The sequence below is a fragment of the Rhinopithecus roxellana genome, chromosome 5, assembly GCF_007565055.1.
Source record: "Rhinopithecus roxellana isolate Shanxi Qingling chromosome 5, ASM756505v1, whole genome shotgun sequence".
Taxonomy (NCBI): domain Eukaryota; kingdom Metazoa; phylum Chordata; class Mammalia; order Primates; family Cercopithecidae; genus Rhinopithecus; species Rhinopithecus roxellana.
In genome coordinates, this window is record NC_044553.1 from 149,436,800 (window position 1) to 149,457,113 (window position 20,314).

The following is a 20,314-nucleotide window of genomic DNA, read 5'->3' on the forward strand; positions in this document are numbered from 1 at the left end:
TGAACCTTTTTAGGGGGTCAGAAGTACAGACAGCCTGCTTTTAGGCTTCCCATGTTACTGTCATCCATCTTCTAAAAGGTAGTTGCTATTTTCTCTTTTGAGTGCATGTCTATCTTATCCCTTTCCTTTTATTCTTGTGGGATGTATTAAGGAGGCAACAGTAAACAGATTTAATCTGCTACAATTTGCCGAAGTCGCCACTAAAATTTTTACAAAGTCATAAAATGTTTTAAAAATCAAATTTAGAAGTAAACGCCTCAAAATTCATCTATTTTATAACTATGATATTTATATCAAAGATGATCAATTTACTGTAATAACTACAGCTTCATGAAGGTAGAGATCATTTCCACTTCACTTATTATTGTATTGTCCAGTACCCAGCATAGTAGAGGTGATCAGTAAATATTTATTGTATAAGTAAACTGAATGAATATAGATGTGATTAAAAAATTAGGACCTTGAATTTTTATAATTTCAGCACTTATCTCACTCACCTAGGATTGCTTAAGCAATACTCCAAAAACCAATCAGAAATAGATATACCTAATTTGGAATCCAAGAATGATGTATTTTATAACAACAAAGTCCTTCACTACAAACATTTTACTATGATTCCATATTCTATACCAACAATTTCCTGGATAGAAATGAAATTGACATTCAAATTTACTTAGTTATCTTGAATAACTAGTAGTGCAGAAACAAATGTAACTTCTATTACAACCATTATATAAACAGTATTTAATTACAACTAATAGATGTACAATTTTAAGTGTCATTAAATGCATTTGAAATATTAAACAAATTCTAATTAATACTGAAAATTAAAGTCCTCCAGATGTAAAATCTGCACATTAGCCACCACATTTTAATTCATGTTGAGCAAAAACCAGCAATATTATTTAAAAATTGGGTCTAGTAGATCTGTCATTCTTGTCAAGCGAATTCAAAGGGCCTTCATAGCATGTCCTACTTTGTTATCACAATGTAAACAGTATGTACTTTGCTTTATGATTCTTTATTGGCCACTATCAAAGTCATAATTCTCCTGAAGGACCAAAAGTGTTATTTAATTTTTCAGTTATATTTTATATGTTTTATGGGGAAAGTTAAATGCATAGTGTCTTTTTTTTTTTTTAAATAAATAGAAATTCTGATATATCCATCATGGTTTACCGTGATTTTAGCAGGACGGCTCCATATTAATTTTAAACTAAAAATCTCTACATTTTTCATGGACAAACCTGCACGAAAGTTCAGAATTCATATGGCAGTTTTCTGCTAAATGTTTATTCTACAGTTTTCATCCTTGTTTACATTCAGTTATTACTAACTTCAAATTAAAATATCATACTCACTTCATCAGCCACAAACTCCTTACTCAGACCAAAATCTGTCAGCACTACATGGCCATTAGAATCAAGTAGAATATTCTCAAGCTTAATGTCACGATATATAATCCCCAACTGCAAAAAGAAAGAAATATAAATTTTAAAATAATTTACAAAAAATGAATTAAGACCATCTTTCTTGTCTACCTTTTTTTTTTTTTTTTAAAGGCATTTCCCTCCTCAGGATCCTGTGATGGCTCTTGGTGACTGGTCAGGGCAAATGGAAATTCTTTTATCTGCTGCTTCCCTGGATGTCTCCAATCTACTTCTTTGTTCTCCTCGTGCACAGGGTCTATCTCGTTAGGTCAGCTTCTTTAGGGTCTCCCTCTTGACTAGTGCTTCTTCATGTCTCTATTCTTCCTATTTCACTCTCACTCTAGATGACCTTCAGGTGCCTTTGCAGCCAATTCTTGTCCATCACTTCCTAATGGCTTCAGAAGAATTTCCTGACTAACCGGATCCCCTGGTCATTTCCTTGTGTTTCATTGTACAACACCTATGTTTACATTGTACTTACCTATACATGACTGATATTTTCTAGGTACTTCCTATTTGTCTTTATATACCTATACTCTAACTCTGTTATTCACTTTTTATGTATTTATCAGGTATTTATGCAGCACATCATGTATAAAATAGGAAAATGTATAAAATAGGAAATTCATAAAGAATTGCTGATTAACAGGCTCTTAAACATATAGGTTGAAGATCATAGGTTAATCTTACTCAAACTTTAGTTTTTTTTTTTTTTTTTTTGAAATAGGGTCTCACTCTGTCACTCAGGCTGGAGTGCAGTGGCGTGGTCTTAGCTCACTGCAACTTCAAACTTCTGGGTTAAAGCTATCCTCCCACCTCAGCCTCCAGAGTAGCTGGGATTACAGGTGTGAGCCACTGCACTAGGCTCAAACTTTAGTTCTAAATAAGCAAAGAAAATCAATTAAGTAACATTTATAGATCCCTCTGTTTTACTTTGCATTTATAAAACTTACTTATTTGTAAGTTCTATAGCAAAACACTTCAGCTATATAACAAATAAATCTATCCAACTCATATAAGACGTGCTTGATCTGCACAAATTCTGTTTCATGTTTTCAGTTATGTCAGGCTGAATTAAATGTTTCTAAACTTAGAAACATTGCTTTCTTCAATGCTAAGAGTATGAGAAAGTTCTTAATAATCTCTTAAAATGGAAATCAAAATTACATACAGAAAAACACTAAGGGGCAGGCACAGTGGCTCATGCCTGTAACCCTAGTACTTTGGAAGGCTGAGGCAGGAGGGTCACTTAAATCCAGGAGTTCAAGACCAGCCTGGGCAACACAGTGAGACCCATCTCTACAAAAAATTTTTAAAATTAGCTGCGTCGGGAGCAGTGACTCCCCGCCTGTAATCTCAACATTTTGGGAGGCCAAGGTGGGCAGATAATCTGAGGTCGAGAGTTCGAGACCAGCCTGACCAACATATAGAAACCCTGACTCTACTAAAAATACAAAATTAGCCAGGCATGGTGGCACATGCCTGTAGTCCCAGCTACTTGGGAGGCTGAGGCAGGAGAATCACCTGAACCCAGGAGGCGGAGGTTGCAGTGAGCCAAGATAGTGCTACTGCATTTCAGCCTGGGCAACAAGAGCAAAACTCCGCCTCAAAAAAAAAAAAAAAAAAAAAAAATTAGCTGGGTGTGGTGGCACACATGTAGTCCTAGAGCTACTTGGGAAGCAGAGGCAGCAGGATCACTTCAGCTCAGGTGTTTGAGGCCATAGCGACCTATGATAGCATTCCAGCCTGAGCAACAAAGCGAGACCCTATGTCTATGTTTAGACCCTACATCTCTATTTTTAAAAAAACGGAACCGAAAAGGGACAAGCACTGGTGGCCCATGCCTGTAATTCCAGCACTTTGGGAAGCCAAGATGGGAGGATCACTTGCGCTCAGGAGTTTGAAACTAGCCTGGGCAGCATGGCAAAACCCTGTCTCTACAAAAAATACAAAAATTAGCCAGGTATGGTGGTGCATGCCTGTTGTCCCAGCTACTCAGGAGGCTGAGGTGGGAGGATCACCTCAGCCCAGCAGGTTGAGGCTGCGGTGAGCTGTGATCATGCCACTGCACTCTAGCCTGGGCAACGGGGTGAGACCCTGTATCAACACAACACAACACAACAAAACACAAAAGTACTAGGCAATTTTCCTCTAAGAGTCTCAGTGTTCTACAAGACAGACAGGAAAGAAAATGTCTAGACATTGACTTGGAGCATTATACGCATCTAACAACCAGGAGATGCTTTTTCCTTAAAAACAACCTCTTTGGAAAATATTTTAGGAACAAATAATTTACTATCTGCGTTAGCTTATCACTCGCAAGTAAACATCCATTTTTGCCTCTTCCTGTGAAACCCAATGTTAGTAGCTTCATCAAGATTAACATTGCTGGCTTTGCGTTATATTTATTTGTATTTGTATATTTTTAGGGTAGTAAGATTAGAAGATTAACCGAGATTTCATTTGCTGTATTACTCTCATTCGTATCAATTACAGTTATATCCAACATTCACTGTTATATTTACTTCTGTGTTTGACAATGAGCAAGTTTCACATAAATTAAAAACTGGATTTTTGGACAAGCACAGTGGCTCACACCTGTAATCCAACAATTTGGGAGGCTGAGGCGGGCAGATTGCTTGAGTCTAGTTCAACATCAACCTAGGCAACATGGCAAAATCTCATCTCTATAAAAATTACAAAAATTAGCTGGGTGTGGTGGCACATGCCTGTGGTCCCAGCTCCTCGGGAGGTTGACATGAGAGGATCATCTGAGCCTGGGAAGGTGGAGGCTTCAGTAAGCCAAGATTGCACCACTACACTGGACTTTCTAGCTTACTCACTGGAGCTATTCATTTTGTTTCTTACTCATATTTATGATGATTTCTACCATCATTTTTATATTATAAACTAATTGTCCTAAATCATAAATTTCAAAGGTCTTTCTTTGCAGCGTATTCCTGGGTCCAAAAGTTTCTTGTATGAAAATGTCTTATCTTATATCCCACAAAAATCATCTTAAAGCTTGTTACTGTATCAAGAATTCTATCAAAAGAAGTCCAAGTGTCTGTTCCGCTACCTCAGTTTGAGTGCCTACTTGACTGTACCTCGTTCCCCTTCCTCTCCATTGTGCTGCCACCCTGCTCCCCAATCCCCTATTGCCAAAGGTTTCTTTCCCTCCTTGTTCTCATACATTTTTCATTTAGTCTCCCTAAGATTCCTACCCTTGAACCATCTCCCTTCACCTGGCAGGTCTTGTTTCTGCTCTGGACTGGATCTGCCCTTTTCCTGATCTCTTTTTTTCTGACATCTTACCATCATTTACTCTCACAGCCTCACCCATCTGTTACCTCCACCTTACTGCCTGTCCCTTTAGAAATGTCATCCTTCATCCTTCCTTTTTCCTTCAATTCTCTCCTTTCTTTTCTATGCTCCATAATCAGCACTTCAATCTCTATCTTAAACTAGTATAGGACCTGAATACAACATGACGAGGAAGAGTGGCTTCATGATGTACCTGAATTGTCCTAATTTAAAAATTACTTGAGAACTTTCTGTCTCTGAGGAAAAACACAAGCCTAGTCTACATAATGACTACTTCTACAATGTTTCTTTATTAAGTAAAACAAAAAACGGAGTCAAAATTTCTTGGCTCAAGATTAATGGTATCTGCAATAACATTTCTTAAAGTTTAAACTGATTGTTACAGTTTGAATAGGGTCACAGACATGAATTCCATTTAAAGTTTTTTAGTAAGAATTCATCCTACCTGGGGACAATGGAGGAGAAAGGGGGTGGAAGCAAGGGACGGTGTCAGGGACAAAACAAAAGGAAAAGAAAGCCAGAGTGCGAGAGTGGGAAATAACCCTTATTCTCCAACCTCATCAGGACACACCCCGAAGGTTTACAGGCAGAGTCTGCAATGCAGTAAATTACAATGAAGGAAATACGTATTATGACTGATGGTTTCATTTTATTGGTTATTTTAATAATTAAAGGTTTTTATTTTAATGATACTTTGTAACAAATAAGCATTAGGATTTTTCAGGAAAAAGGCCAAAAACTGCTTAGGTTCTTTTCAATCTCCATCATAGCAAGTACAATTGGAAGGTAGATTTTTTTCAAACGGAATTATGAAATTGAAAAAATTGGTAATGTTCTGTAAGTGTGCTTTCATAATCTCCACTAAGACAATAACACGTAAAAACATGAGCTCTTCTAGCTCCATTATTATCTTAGTTAACAAACTTCAAAAAAGAAACTTGAAAAATCAAGTGTCTTACCTTGTGGAGATGTTCGAGGGCAAGCACAATCTCTCCAACATAAATCTGCACCTCGTGCTCTGTGAAACGCTCTCTTTGAGAAAGATGAGTAAAAAGTTCTCCACCATTTATATAATCTAAAAATGAAATATATTTTTCTTTCTTAAACTTGTATTCATAAATGAAAAGCAGTGTTACCTTTTAATCACTTTGGATTTATCATGAGGCACTGATTTTAAAATACTGCTATTTATACAATTTAGCATAAAGTTTCATGTAGATTTCTAGATTCAGATAGCAATACAGTTTCACAAAAAAAGATTACCTTAAATATATTCATATGAGTTTGCAGAGTATTGCCATTAAAACTATTGCTAAAATCTGCATATATTTAAATATTTTTTTCAAACACAGCATATCAGAAACCTCTGCCATCACCATATAATGCATACTTAACCTACTCTGGAGTACCAAAACATCAGCCACCGCGATAACCAAAACCAAAACAAAACACAAAGTCCCATCCTTTCATTTGTAATAATTGCCAGTCACCTGTAAACAGATTCCCTATTTTCCAGAATTGTCTGCGTGCACTTCCAAAAATTTATATTAGGTAATAGACACCCTTTTATTTAGCCCAAAAGTGTAAGTATTACAACTTGGTCAAATCAAAGATTCTAAAAGTAGAAGATTCCTATTTCCCTTTCAATTTTCTCTGTTTATCCCAAGGGGGATAATGAAATAGGTGACCAAAAGGCTACATTAAGAGATTAATAAGGGAGCTGGTTAATTTTTTAAAAAACCAAAATAGTTATGTTGACACATGGCTGTAGTAAGACATTTCTTCATAAACTCAGAACTTATTTATCATTCATTATTTTAGGTAACAACTATACAAATTAATATTAGAAACTGCTCAAAATCCTATAGAATAAACTTTTTGCCAAATAAATGTTGCAAAAAAGCTTTAAATTATAGTTTCATCAGAAACCACTGATACATTAACACACAGTATTTGTGTGTGAGAAACTATTAACAACTAGAAAAGTCACAAATGCAATTTAAAGCTTTTCTCCTGAAAAGTCTGAAAAGCGTGTATCTCAGGTATATTCACTTGTTGAGTTTACCACAATTTGATAAAAGAATGAAATTCTTCATGAACTCACAAATTTTTCTTTTACTTTATCCATTTAACTTCAAATTCCAAAAAGCAGGTACAACAGAATTAAAGAACTCTAATAGCTAGTTGTTTTGCAATGCATTTTACAAACCACATGTCAGCAAAAACCATTTCCCTTCTCAGGCTTCTGTATTTTACCAAGGAGTTTTAATTATATCTGAACACAAAACTAATTATTAAAAAAGTACAAAGGAACACAGGATTCCTGCAAATTAATAATGAACTTTTTTCCTACCTTAGTTATTTACTTAAAAACCCAATACTCCTGTTTATGCATAAATGGTTTCCATAGTCAGTCATGATACAGAAAGAAACATGCATATATCAACTGACAAACTCCTACATAGCCTTGAATGTCCAATTCAATCATCTCATCTTCTATGGCCACTCCAGCAGAGTTGATTACTTTCTTCTATGTTACCATTATACTTATTTAAGACTTCCAGCACTGCAATTGTTTATTTGCACACTTACTTTCTCTGCTAAAGTAAGGATTAATATATTCATCACTATTTACTCATCATAGTGCCACAAAATAGATGTTTATGGTATTAACAATTGAACACAAATTCTTAATACTAGAATATATTATAAACAGGGTCTCTGAACAAAACCACTCTGAAACTTAAGAGGCCAGTCTACTCTTTAAAAAATCTAATGTACTCGTGTTTCAAATGCAACATGGCATAGTTAAAAGAAACAGGGCTTTGTAATTGATGGACCTGAACTAGACAATGGCTCCACAGCTGTCCTTCTTTAAGCAAATTAAGTCTCTCTGAGCTTCAGTTCTTTATCTATAAAACAGGAATAACAACTACTTATGAATTATTGTTACTTGGGACAAAGTGCTTTATTTTCCACTTACTAGGAGATTACAAAAAAGTAACCATAAATTTAAGGAGACATACCTCAAATATCAAGTGTCCTACTTCCTACTTTTGGGATCGATTGACTTGACATCATAAAATAAGTTATTCTATTTTGAGGGGGCAGTTATGGGTTGTATACTTTATAAGTTGAACAGCCAACTCTATGAACTTGGGAATGCATGGGGGATGCAGTGGTGAGCATAGCTGCCTTCAATCCACAAACAGGCGATGTCTTTCCATTTATTTAGGTCTTCTTCCATTCTTTCAATAATGTTTTGTAGTTTTCAGAGTATACGTTTCTGTACTTCTTTTGTTAAATTTATTCCCAAATATTTTATTCCTGTTGATCCTAAATGGTTTTAACTTCATTTTCAGATTGTTTATTCCAAATGTATAGAAATATAATTGATTTTTGTATGTTGATCTTATATACTGCAATTTTGCTAAACTTATATATTACTTCGAGTAGTTTCTGAGTAGATTCCTTAGGACTTTCTATTTATAAGATGCCATCTTTAGATAAGAGTTTATCTTCTTCCTTTCCAACCTGAAGGCCTTTTGTGTCCTTTTCTTGCCTATAATGTTGAATAAAGTGGGAAAGTGGATATTCTGTCCATGTTCCTGGTATTATGGGGAAAGCATTTAGTCTTTAACCATTAAGCATTATGTTGGCTCTTGGTTTTTCCAAAGATGCCTTTATCAGGTTAAGAAGTTCACATCTGGCCGGGCGCGGTGGCTCATGCCTGTAATCCCAGCACTTTGGGAGGCCTAGACGGGCAGATCACGAGGTCAGGAGATCAAGACCATCCTGGCTAACATGGTGAAACCCTGTCTCTACTAAAAACACAAAAAATTAGCCGGGCGTGGTGGCAGGCGCCTGTAGTCCCAGCTACTGGGGAGGCTGAGGTAGGAGAATGGCGTAAACTCGGGAAGTGGAGCTTGTAGTGGGCGGAGAGAGCGCCACTGCACTCCAGCCTGGGCAAGAGCGAGAATCCGTCTCAAAAAAAAAAAAAAAAAAGAAGTTCACATCCATTCCTACTTTGTTGAGCATTATCATGAAGGAGCTGAATTTTGGCAAATACTGTTTTTCTACATCTATTGGGAGGGTCATATGCTTTGTGTTCTTTATTCTGCTGATATGGTATATTAAACCGACTGACTTTTGGTTGGTAAACCAATTTTACACTACTGGGATAGATTCCACTTGGCCATGGAATATAATTATTTTTGTTACTGGATTTGGTTTGATAGAATGTTGTTGAGAATTCTGCATTTATATTCATAAGAAATAATGATCTGGGCCTGCCATGGTGGCTCATGTCTGTAATCCCAGCACTTTGGGAGGCCGAAACGGGAGGCTCACTTGAGGTCAGGAGTTTGAGACTAGCCTGGCCAAGATGGTGAAACCCCGTCTCTACTAAAAATACAAAATTAGCCAGGCATGGTGGTGCACACTTGTAATCCCAGCTCAGGAGGCTGGGGCAGGAGAACTGCTTGAACCAGGAGGCGGAGGTTGCAGTTGGCCAACTGCACTGCAGCCTGGGCCACAGAGAGACTCAGTCTCAAAAAAAAAAAAAAAAAAAAGGGAGAGATAATGGTCTGTAGTTGATACCCCACACGTTAAATGTAAACCTGTAGGAAGGCTGGGCCCGGTGGCTCACGCCCATAATCCCAGCACTTTGGGAGGACAAGGCGAGCGGATCACGAGGTCAGGAGATTGAGACCATCCTGGCTAACATGGTGAAACCCCGTCTCTACTAAAAATACAAAACAAAATCAGCCGGGCGTGGTGGCGGGTGCCTGTAGTCCCAGCTAATCGGGAGGCTGAGGCAGAAGAATGGTGTGAACCCCTGAAGCAGAGCTTGCAGTGAGCCAAGCTGCGCCACTGCACTCCAGCCTGGGCAACAAAGTGAGACTCAGTCTCAACAACAACAAAAAACCAGTAGGAGGGGTTCCAAGATGGCCGAATAGGAACAGCTCAAGTCTATAGCTTGCAACGTGAGCGACGCAGAAGACGGGTGATTTCTGCATTTCCAACTGAGGTACCGGGTGCATCTCACTGGTGCATGTTGGACAGTGGGTGCAGGACAGTGGGTGCAGCACACTGAGTGTGAGCCCAAGCAGGGTGAGGCATCACCTCACCTAGGAAGCGCGAGGGGTCAGGGAATTCCCTTTCCTAGCCAAGCAAAACAGTGACAGACGGCACCTGGAAAATCGAGTCACTCCCACCCTAATACTGAGCTTTTCCAATGGTCTTAGCGAATGGCACACCAGGAGATTATATCCCGTGCCTGGCTCAGAGGGTTCCATGCCCACAGAGCGTCACTCTTTGCTAGCACAGGCAGTCTGAGATCCTACTGCAAGGCAGCAGTGAGGCTGGGGGAGGGGCGCCCGCCATTGCCGAGACTTGAGTAGGTAAACAAAGCGGGGAGTGGGGGGCGGGGGGGGGCTCGAACTGGGTGGCCCCCCGCAGCTCAAGGAGGCCTGCCTGCCTCTGTAGACTCCACCTCTGGGGGCAGGGCATAGCCAAAAAAAGGCAGCAGAAACCTCTGGAGACTTAAACGTCCCTGTCTGACAGCTTTGAAGAGAATAGTGGTTCTCCCAGCACAGAGCTTGAGATCTGAGAACCTGAGAATGGACAGACTGCCTCTCCTCAAGTGGGTCCCTGACCCCCAAGTAGCCTAACTGAGATGCAACCCCCAGTAGGGGCAGACTAACACTTCACACGGCTGGATACCCCTGAGACAAAACTTCCAGAGGAACCATCAGGCAGCAAAATTTTCTGTTCAGCAATATTTGCTGTTCTGCAGCCTTCGCTGCTGATACCCAGGCAAACAGGGTCTGGAGTGGACCTCCAGCAAACTCCAACAGACCTGCAGCTGAGGGTCCTGACTGTTAGCAGGAAAACTAACAAACAGAAAGGTCATCCACACCAAAACCCCATCTGTATGTCACCATCATCAAAGACCAAAGGTAGATAAAATCATAAAAATGGGGAAAAAACAGAGCAGAAAAACCGAAAATTCTAAAAATCAGAGCACCTCTCCTTCTCCAAAAGGAATGCAGCTCCTCACCAGCAATGGAACAAAACTGGATGGAGAATGACTTTGACGAGTTGAGAGAAGAAGGCTTCAGACAATCAAACTTCTCCCAGCTAAAGGAGGAAGTTCGAACCCATGGCAAAGAAGTTAAAAACCTTGAAAAAAGATTAGACAAATGGCTAACTAGAATAACCAATGTAGAGAAGTCCTTAAAGGACCTGATGGAGCTGAAAACTGTGGCACGAGAACTACGTGACGAATGCACAAGCTTCAGTAGCCGATTCAATCAACTGGAAGAAAGGGTATCAGTGATGGAAGATCAAATGAATGAAATGAAGCAAGAAGAGAAGTTTATTTATTTATTTATTTATTTTGAGACGGAGTCTCGCTCTGTCGCCCAGGCTGGAGTGCAGTGGCCAGATCTCAGCTCACTGCAAGCTCCGCCTCCCAGGTTCAAGCCATTCTCCTGCCTCAGCCTCCCGAGTAGCTGGGACTACAGGCGCCTGCCACCTCGCCCGGCTAGTTTTTTGTATTTTTTAGTTGAGACAGGGTTTCACCGTATTGGCCAGGATGGTCTCGATCTCCTGACCTCGTGGCCCGTCTCGGCCTCCCAAAGTGCTGGGATTACAGGCTTGAGCCACCGCGCCCGGCCTAAGAAGAGAAGTTTAAAGAAAAAATAAAAAGAAACGAACAAAGCCTCCAAGAAATATGGGACGATGTGAAAAGACCAAATCTACGTCTGATTGGTGTACCCGAAAGTGATGGGGAGAATGGAAACAAGTTGGAAAACACTCTTCAGGATATTATACAGGAGAACTTCCCCAACCTAGCAAGGCAGACCAACATTCGAATTCACGAAATACAGAGAATGCCACAAAGATACTCCTCGAGAAGAGCAACTCCAAGACACATAATTGTCAGATTCACCGAAGTTGAAATGAAGGAAAAAATGTTAAGGGCAGCCAAAGAGAAAGGTCGGGTTACCCACAAAGGGAAGCCCACCAGATAACAGCTGATCTCTCAGCAGAAACTCTACAAGCCAGAAGAGAGTGGGGGCCAATATTCAACATTCTTTTTTTTTTTTTTTTTTTTTTGAGGCGGAGTCTCGCTCTGTCTCCCAGGCTGGAGTGCAGTGGCGCGATCTCAGCTCACTGCAAGCTCCGCCTCCGGGGTTTACGCCATTCTCCTGCCTCAGCCTCCCAAGTAGCTGGGACTACAGGCGGCCGCCACCTCGCCCGGCTAGTTTTTTGTATTTTTTAGTAGAGACGGGGTTTCATGGTGTTAGCCAGGATGGTCTCGATCTCCTGACTTCGTGATCCACCCGTCTCGGCCTCCCAAAGTGCTGGGATTACAGGCTTGAGCCACCGCGCCCAGCCTAATATTCAACATTCTTAAAGAAAAGAATTTTCAACCCAGAATTTCATATCCAGCCAAACTAAGCTTCATAAGTGAAGGATAAATAAAATCCTTTACAGACAAGCAAATGCTGAGAGATTTTGTCACCACCAGTCCTGCCTTACAAGAGCTCCTGAAGGAAGCACGAAACATGGAAAGGAACAACAGTACCAGCCACTGCAAAAACATGCCAAAATGCAAAGACCATCGATGCTAGGAAGAACCTGCATCAACTAACGAACAAAATAACCAGCTAACATCATAATGTCAGGATCAAATTCACAGGTAACAATATTAACCTTAAATGTAAATGGGCTAAATGCTCCAATTAAAATATACAGATGGCAAATTGGATAAAGAGTCAAGACCTTGTATCCAGGAGACCCATCTCACGTCCAGAGACACACATAGGCTCAAAATAAAGGGATGGAGGAAAATCTACCAAGCAAATGGAAAACAAAAAAAGGCAGGGGTTGCAATTCTAGTCTCTGATAAAACAGACTTTAAACCAACAAAGATCAAAAGATACAAAGAAGGCCATTACATAATGGTAAAGGTATTAATTCAACAAGAAGAGCTAACTATCCTAAATATATATGCACCCAATACAGGAGTACCCAGATTCATAAAGCAAGTCCTTAGAGACCTACAAAGAGACGTAGACTCCCACACAATAATAATGGGAAACTTTAACACCCCACTCTCAACATTAGACAGATCAACGAGACAGAAAGTTAACAAGGATATTCAGGAATTGAACTCAGCTCTGCACCAAGTGGACCTAATAGACATCTACAGAACTCTCCACCTCAAATCAACAGCATATACATTCCTCTCAGCACGACACCACACTTACTCCAAAATTGACCACATAGTTGGAAGTAAAGCACTCCTCAGCACATGTAAAAGAACAGAAATGATAACAAACTGTCTCTCAGACCACAGTGCAATCAAACTAGAACTCAGGATTAAGAAACTCACTCAAAACCACTCAACTACTGGGAAACTGAACAACCTGCTCCTGAATGACTACTGGGTAAATAATGAAATGAAGGCAGAAATAAAGATGTTCTTTGAAACCAAGGAGAACAAAGACACAACATACCAGAATCTCCGGGACACATTTAAAGCAGTGTGTAGAGGGAAATTTAAAGCACTAAATGCCCACAAGAGAAAGCAGGAAAGATCTAAAATTGACACCCTAACATCACAATTAAAAGAACTAGAGAAACAAGAGCAAACACATTCAAAAGCTAGCAGAATGCAAGAAATAACTAAGATCAGAGAAGAATTGAAGGAGATAGAGAAACAAAATCCCTCCAAAAACTCAATGAATCCAGGAGCTAGTTTTTTGAAAAGATCAACAAAATTGATAGACTGCTAGCAAGACTAATAAAGGAGAAAAGAGAGAAGAATCAAATAGATGCAATAAAAAATGATACAGGGGATATCACCACTGATCCCACAGAAATACAAACTACCATCAGAGAATACTATAAACACCTCTATGCAAATACACTAGAAAATCTAGAAGAAATGGATAAATTCCTTGACACATACACCGTCCCAAGACTAATCCAGGAAGAAGTTGAATCTCTGAATAGACCAATAACAGCCTCTGAAATTGAGGCAATAATTAATAGCCTACCAACCAAAAGAGTCCAGGACCAGATGGATTCACAGCTGATTTCTACCAGAGGTACAAGGAGGAGTTGGTACCATTCCTTCTGAAACTATTCCAATCAACAGAAAAAGAGGGCATCCTCCCTAACTCATTTTATGAGGCCAGCATCATCCTGATACCAAAGCCTGGCAGAGACACAACAAAGAAAGAGAATTTTAGACCAATATCCCTGTTGAACATCGATGCAAAAATCCTCAATAAAATACTGGCAAACCGAATCCAGCAACACATCAAAAACCTTATCCACCATGATCAAGTGAGCTTCATCCCTGGGATGCAAGGCTGGTTCAACATACGCAAATCAACAAATGTAATCCAGCATATAAACAGAACCAACGACAAAAACCACATGATTATCTCAACAGATGAAGAAAAGGCCTTTGACAAAATTCAACAGCCTTTCATGCTAAAATCTCTCAATAAATTAGGTATTGATGGGATGTATCTCAAAATAATAAGAGCTATTTATGACAAACCCACAGCCAATATCATACTGAATGGGCAAAAACTGGAAGCATTCCCTTTGAAAACTGGCACAAGACAGGGATGCCCTCTCACCACTCCTGTTCAACATAGTGTTGGAAGTTCTGGCCAGGGCAATCAGGCAGGAGAAAGAAATAAAGGGTATTCAATTAGGAAAAGAGGAAGTCAAATTGTCCCTGTTTGCAGATGACATGGTTGTATATCTAGAAAACCCCATTGTCTCAGCCCAAAATCTCCTTAAGCTCATAAGCAACTTTAGCAAAGTCTCAGGATACAAAATCAACGTGCAAAAATCACAAGCATTCTTATACACCAATAATACACAAACAGAGAGCCAAATCATGAGTGAACTCCCATTCACAATTGCTTCAAAGATAATAAAATACCTAGGTATCCAACTTACAAGGAACGTGAATCTCTCTCTTCAAGGAGAACTACCAACCACTGCTCAATGAAATAAAAGAGGATACAAACAAATGGAAGAACATTCCATGCTCATGGATAGGAAGAATCAGTATCGTGAAAATGGCCATAACGTCCAAGGTAATTTATAGATTCAATGCCATCCCCATCAAGCTACGAATGACTTTCTTCATAAAATTGGAAAAAACTACTTTAAAGTTCATATGGAACCAAAAAAGAGCCCAGATTGCCAAGTCAATCATAAGCCAAAAGAACAAAGCTGGAGGCATCAGGCTACCTGACTTCAAACTATACTACAAGGCTACAGTAAACTATACAAGGCTACAGTAACCAAAACAGCACAGTACAGGTACCAAAACAGAGATATAGACCAATGGAACAGAATGGAGCCCTCAGAAATAGTACCACACATCTACAACTATCTGATCTTTGACAAACCTGACCAAAACAAGAAATGGGGAAAGGATTCCCTATTTAACAAATGGTGCTGGGAAAACTGGCTAGCCATATTTAGAAAGCTGAAATTGGATCCCTTCCTTATACAAAAATTAATTCAAGATGGATTAAAAACTTAAATGTTAGACTTAAACCATAAAACCCTAGAAGAAAACCTAGGCAATACCATTCAGGACATAGGCATGGGCAAGGACTTCGTGTCTAAAACACCAAAAGCAATGGCAACAAAAGGAAAAATTGACAAATGGGATCTAGTTAAACTAAAGAGCTTCTGCACAGCAAAAGAAACTACCATCAGAGTGAGCGGGCAACCTACAGAATGGGAGAAAAATTTTGAAATCTACTCATCTGACAAACGGCTAATATCCAGAATCTACAAAAAACTCAAACAAATTTACAAGAAAAAAACAAACAACCCCATCAACAAGTGGGTGAAGGATATGAACAGACACTTCTGAAAAGAAGACATTTATGCAGCCAATAGACACATGAAAAAATGCTCATCATCACTGGCCATCATAGAAATGCAAATCAAAACCACAATGAGGTACCATCTCACACCAGTTAGAATGGAGATCATTAAAAAGTCAGGAAACAACAGGTGCTGAAGAGGATGTGGAGAAATAGGAACACTTTTACGCTGTTGGTGGGACTAGCTCAATCGTTGTGGAAGACAGTGTGGCGATTCCTCAGGGATTTAGAACTAGAAATAGCATTTGACCCAGCCATCTCATTACTGGGTATATACCCAAAGGATTATAAATCATGCTGCTGTAAAGACACATGCACACATATGTTTATTGCGGCACTATTCACAATAGCAAAGACTTGGAACCACCCAAATGTCCAACAATGATAGACTGGATTAAGAAAATGTGGCACATATACACCATGGAATACTATGCAGCCATAAAAAATGATGAGTTCATGTCCTTTGTAGGGACATGGATGAAGCTGGAAACCATCATTCCCAGCAAACTACCACAAGGACAGAAAACCAAACACCGCATGTTCTCACTCATAGGTGGGAACTAAACAATGAGAACACTTGGACACAGGAAGGGGAACATCACACACTGGGGCCTGTTGTGGGGAGAGAAGAGGGGGAGTGGGGAAGGATAGCATTAGGAGATATACCTAACTTAAATGACCAGTTAATGGGTGCAGCACACCAACATGACACATGTATACATATGTAACAAAACTGCATGTTGTGCACATGTACCCTAGAACTTAAAGTATTTAAAAAAAAAAAAAAAAAACTGTAGGAAAACCATGTCTGAAAAAGGACATGAGGGCCCAGCTAAAACTTTAATTTGGGAAGACTGTGTTAACTCACATGCAGTAGTATTAAAAAAATGACTCATATGGTTTGATAACAGACTGGGCACCAAAGGGTTATTTAAAAAACAATTGTTCCTGTGGCAGAAGGGAATGTCTGGAGGCTACTTATTTTATTTCTTACTGGGAGGATGAGGATCATCATCCTATTTTGCACAGAAGGTTCAGCTCGCTCTTTCCCTTAAAATGGGAAGGTAAGGGCATTAACCCTCACCCGAGGCCTTGTATGATATTGCCCATGCTGAGCCCAGAACACTCAGAACTTTGGAAACTGGCTATTGCCATGTCAGGACTGCGAGTATGGGAAGGGGAAACTTTCCTGTCTGTTATCCTCACTACCGCCCCTCGCATCCGTGATTCTGAACACCATGATAAATCCTCTTTGAACCCTTTTCCTCTTTTAGATGCCGATCCCCCTTTATGGGACTTCAGTTGGCATTATGGTAATTCTTCTCAACCCAGGTATGCCCCTCTATCTCTTCAGCATCCCCAGGCACCTCGGATTGCTTCTTTGTGGCGGAGAACATTGGGCATTGCCACCGCCGCTCCTCTTCCTCAGTATCAATGTAGATTCAAAGATTATGCTTTATTTACCTTCATCCTGACTATTCCTATACAGAGTTGTGTTAAGCCTCCTGACATGCTATTAGTGGGAAATATCAAAATTTGGACAATCAAACTGTCCAATGCATTAACTGTCATTTATACACTGTGTTAACTCCCATTTTGACTCCAGGAAAAGTACAATGGTGGTTCAAGCTCAAGAAGGAATCTGGATACTGGTAACTTTACCCAGACCTTGGGAATCTTCCCCCTCAGTACACTTAATTAACAAAGTGTTACAATGAATTCTCAAAAGATCTAAGAGATCTGTTTTCACTTTAATCACTGTGATCATGGGCCTAATTACAGTCACTGCACTTGCCACCACTGCTGGAATGGCATTACATCAATCTATTCAAACGGCTCATTTTGTTAATGATTGGCAAGACAATTCCACTCAAATGTGGAATTCTCAACAAGGCATTGATCAAAAATTAGCTAATCAAATTAATGATTTAAGACCGTCTGTTATTTGGCTTGGGGATTGGCTAATGAGTCTCAAACATCACATGCAAATGCAGTGTGATTGGAATACTTCTGATTTCTGTATCACACCATATTCCTACAATGAGACTGATCATTCATAGGAAATGGTCAAAGGACACCTTCTGGGTAGAGAAAGATAATTTATCCTTGGATATAACTAAATTAAAGAAACAAATTTTTGAAGCCTCTCAAGCTCATTTATCCATTGTGCCTGGAACTGAGGCATTAGATCAGGTGGCACAAAGTCTTTCTGGACTAAACCCCACGACTTGGATTAAGTCTATTGGGAGTTCCTCTGTAGTAAATCTTGGAATTATGTTTCTCTGTTTAATTGGCTTGTTTTTAGTGTGCCGGACCAGTCAAAGAATCCTGTGACAAAACCGAGAAAACGAACAAGACTTCATCACCTGGCACATTTATATAAAAATAAAGGCAGAGATGTTGTGGGAAGTCAGGGACCCCGAACAGAGGGAACAGCTGGAGCCGCAGCAGAGGAACATAAATCGTGAATATTTCACTTTAATATGGACATGTATCAGTTCCCAAATAATACTTTTATAATTTCTAATGCCTGTCTTTGCTTCAGTCTCTGAACATAAATTGTGAAGATTTCATGGACATTTATCAGTTCCCAAATAATAGTCTTATAATTTCTTATGCCTGTCTTACTTTAATCTCTTAATCCTGTTATCTTCGTAAGTTGAGGATGTACGTCACCTCAGGACCACTATGATATTTGTGTTAACTGTAAAAATTGCTTGTAAAACATGTGTGTTTGAACAATATGAAATCAGTGCACCCTGACAAAGAACAGAATAACAGCGATTTTCAGGGAACAAGGGAAGACAACCATAAGTCTGACTGACTGAGGGGTTGGGCAAAATACAGCCATATTTTTCTTCTTACAGAGAGCCTATAAATGGACATGCAAGTAGGGAAGATATCACTAAATTCTTTTCCTAGCAAGGAATATTAATAATTAATACCCTGGGGAAGGAATGCATTCCTGGGGGGAGGTCTACAAGTAGTCGCTCTAGGAGTGTCTGTCTTATGCAGTTGAGATAAGGATTGAAATACGCCCTGGTCTCCTGTAGTACCCTCAGGCTTACTAGGATTGGGAAACTCCACCCTGGTAAATTTGTGTTCTCTGCTCTCAAACCCTGTTTTCTTTTGTTTAAGATGTTTATCAAGACAATACATGCACAGGTGAACATAGACCCTTATCAGTAGTTCTGATTTTGACCTTGTCCTGTTTCCTCAAAAGCATGTGATTTTTGTTCTCCTTTTTGCCCTTTGAAGCATGTGATCTTTGTGACCTATTCCCTGTTCTTGCACTCCCTCCCCTTTTGAAATCCTTAATAAAACTTGCTGACTTTAAGGTTCAGGTGGGCATCACGGTCCTACTGATATGTGATGTCACCCTCGAAAGCCCAGCTGTAAAATTCCTCTCTTTGTACTCTTTTATTTCTCAGTCAGTTGACACTTATGAAAAATATTAAGAATCTATGCTGAAATATTGGGGGCGGGTTCCCCAATATTCTTGTGTTTTTATCTGCAGTTGGTATTGGCATAATACTGGCCTCATAAGTTAGTGTTTCCTTCTCTTCTATGTTTTGGAAGGGTTTGTGAAGAACTGGTAATTCTTCTTTAAATGTTTGGTAACATTTACTAGTGAAGCCATCAGGGTTGGACTTTTCTTTGTGTGTAGTTTTGTTTGTGTTTTGTTTTGTTTTGAGAGGAAGTCTCCCTCTGTCACCCAGACTGGAGTGTAGTGGCATGATCTCGGCTCACTGAAACCTCCGCCTCCCAGGTTCAAGTGATTCTCTTGCCTCAGCCTCCCAAGTAGCTGGGATTACAGGTGTCCGTTGCCACGCCTAGTTAATTTATGTATTTTTAGTAGAGAGGAGGTTTCACCATGTTAGCCAGGCTGGTATTGAACTCCTGACCTCAAGTGATCCAGGCGCCTTTGGCCTCCCCAAGTGCTGGGATTGCAGGTATGAGCTACTGCACCTGGCCTGTGGGTAGTGGTGGTGGTGGTAACAGTAGTAATAGTTCAATTTCTTAACTTGTCTATTCAAAAGTTGTATTTAAGTAGGTTCTAGTAGTTTGTGTCTTTCTTGGAATGTCTTTATTTCATATAAGTTATCCAACGTGAAATAACATAAATAACAAAACTGTATGCTGGTATACAGTTGTTCATGGTATTATCTAATGATCCTTTCTAATTCTGTGTCAGGCCTCTGAGCCCAAGCTAAGCCATCATATCCCCAGTGACCTGCACGTAGACATCCAGATGGCCTGAAGCAACTGAAGATCCACAAAAGAAGTGAAAATAGCCTTAAACTGATGACATTCCACCCTTGTGATCTGTTTCTGTCCCATTCTAACTGATCAATGTACATTAATCTCCCCCACCCTGAAGAAGGTTCTTTGTAATTCTCCCCACCCTTGAGAATGTACTTTGTGAGATCCACCCCCGGTCCGAAAACATTGCTCTTAACTCCACCTCCTATCCCAAAACCTATAAGAGCTAATGATAATCCCACCACCCCTTGCTGACTCTCTTTTCGGACTCAGCCCTCCTGCACCCAGGTGAAATAAACAGCCTTGTTGTTCACACAAAGCCTGTTTGGTGGTCTCTTCACACAGACATGTGAGACA

The 20,314-nt window shown here is 39.8% G+C and overlaps 1 protein-coding gene across 2 annotated transcripts in view; it reads right to left on the bottom strand.

Annotated features, from left to right (window-relative positions):
* Positions 1-20,314, bottom strand: part of RPS6KA5 (ribosomal protein S6 kinase A5) — a 201,529-nt gene that overhangs the window by 71,127 nt on the left and 110,088 nt on the right. For both annotated transcript variants that reach the window (XM_030929948.1, XM_030929949.1), the window contains exons 4-5: positions 5,714-5,829; positions 1,362-1,469 (exon numbers count right to left, since the gene is read on the bottom strand). In XM_030929948.1, the coding sequence (XP_030785808.1) occupies positions 1,362-1,469; positions 5,714-5,829 (224 nt within the window). The remainder of the gene's footprint in view (positions 1-1,361; positions 1,470-5,713; positions 5,830-20,314) is intronic.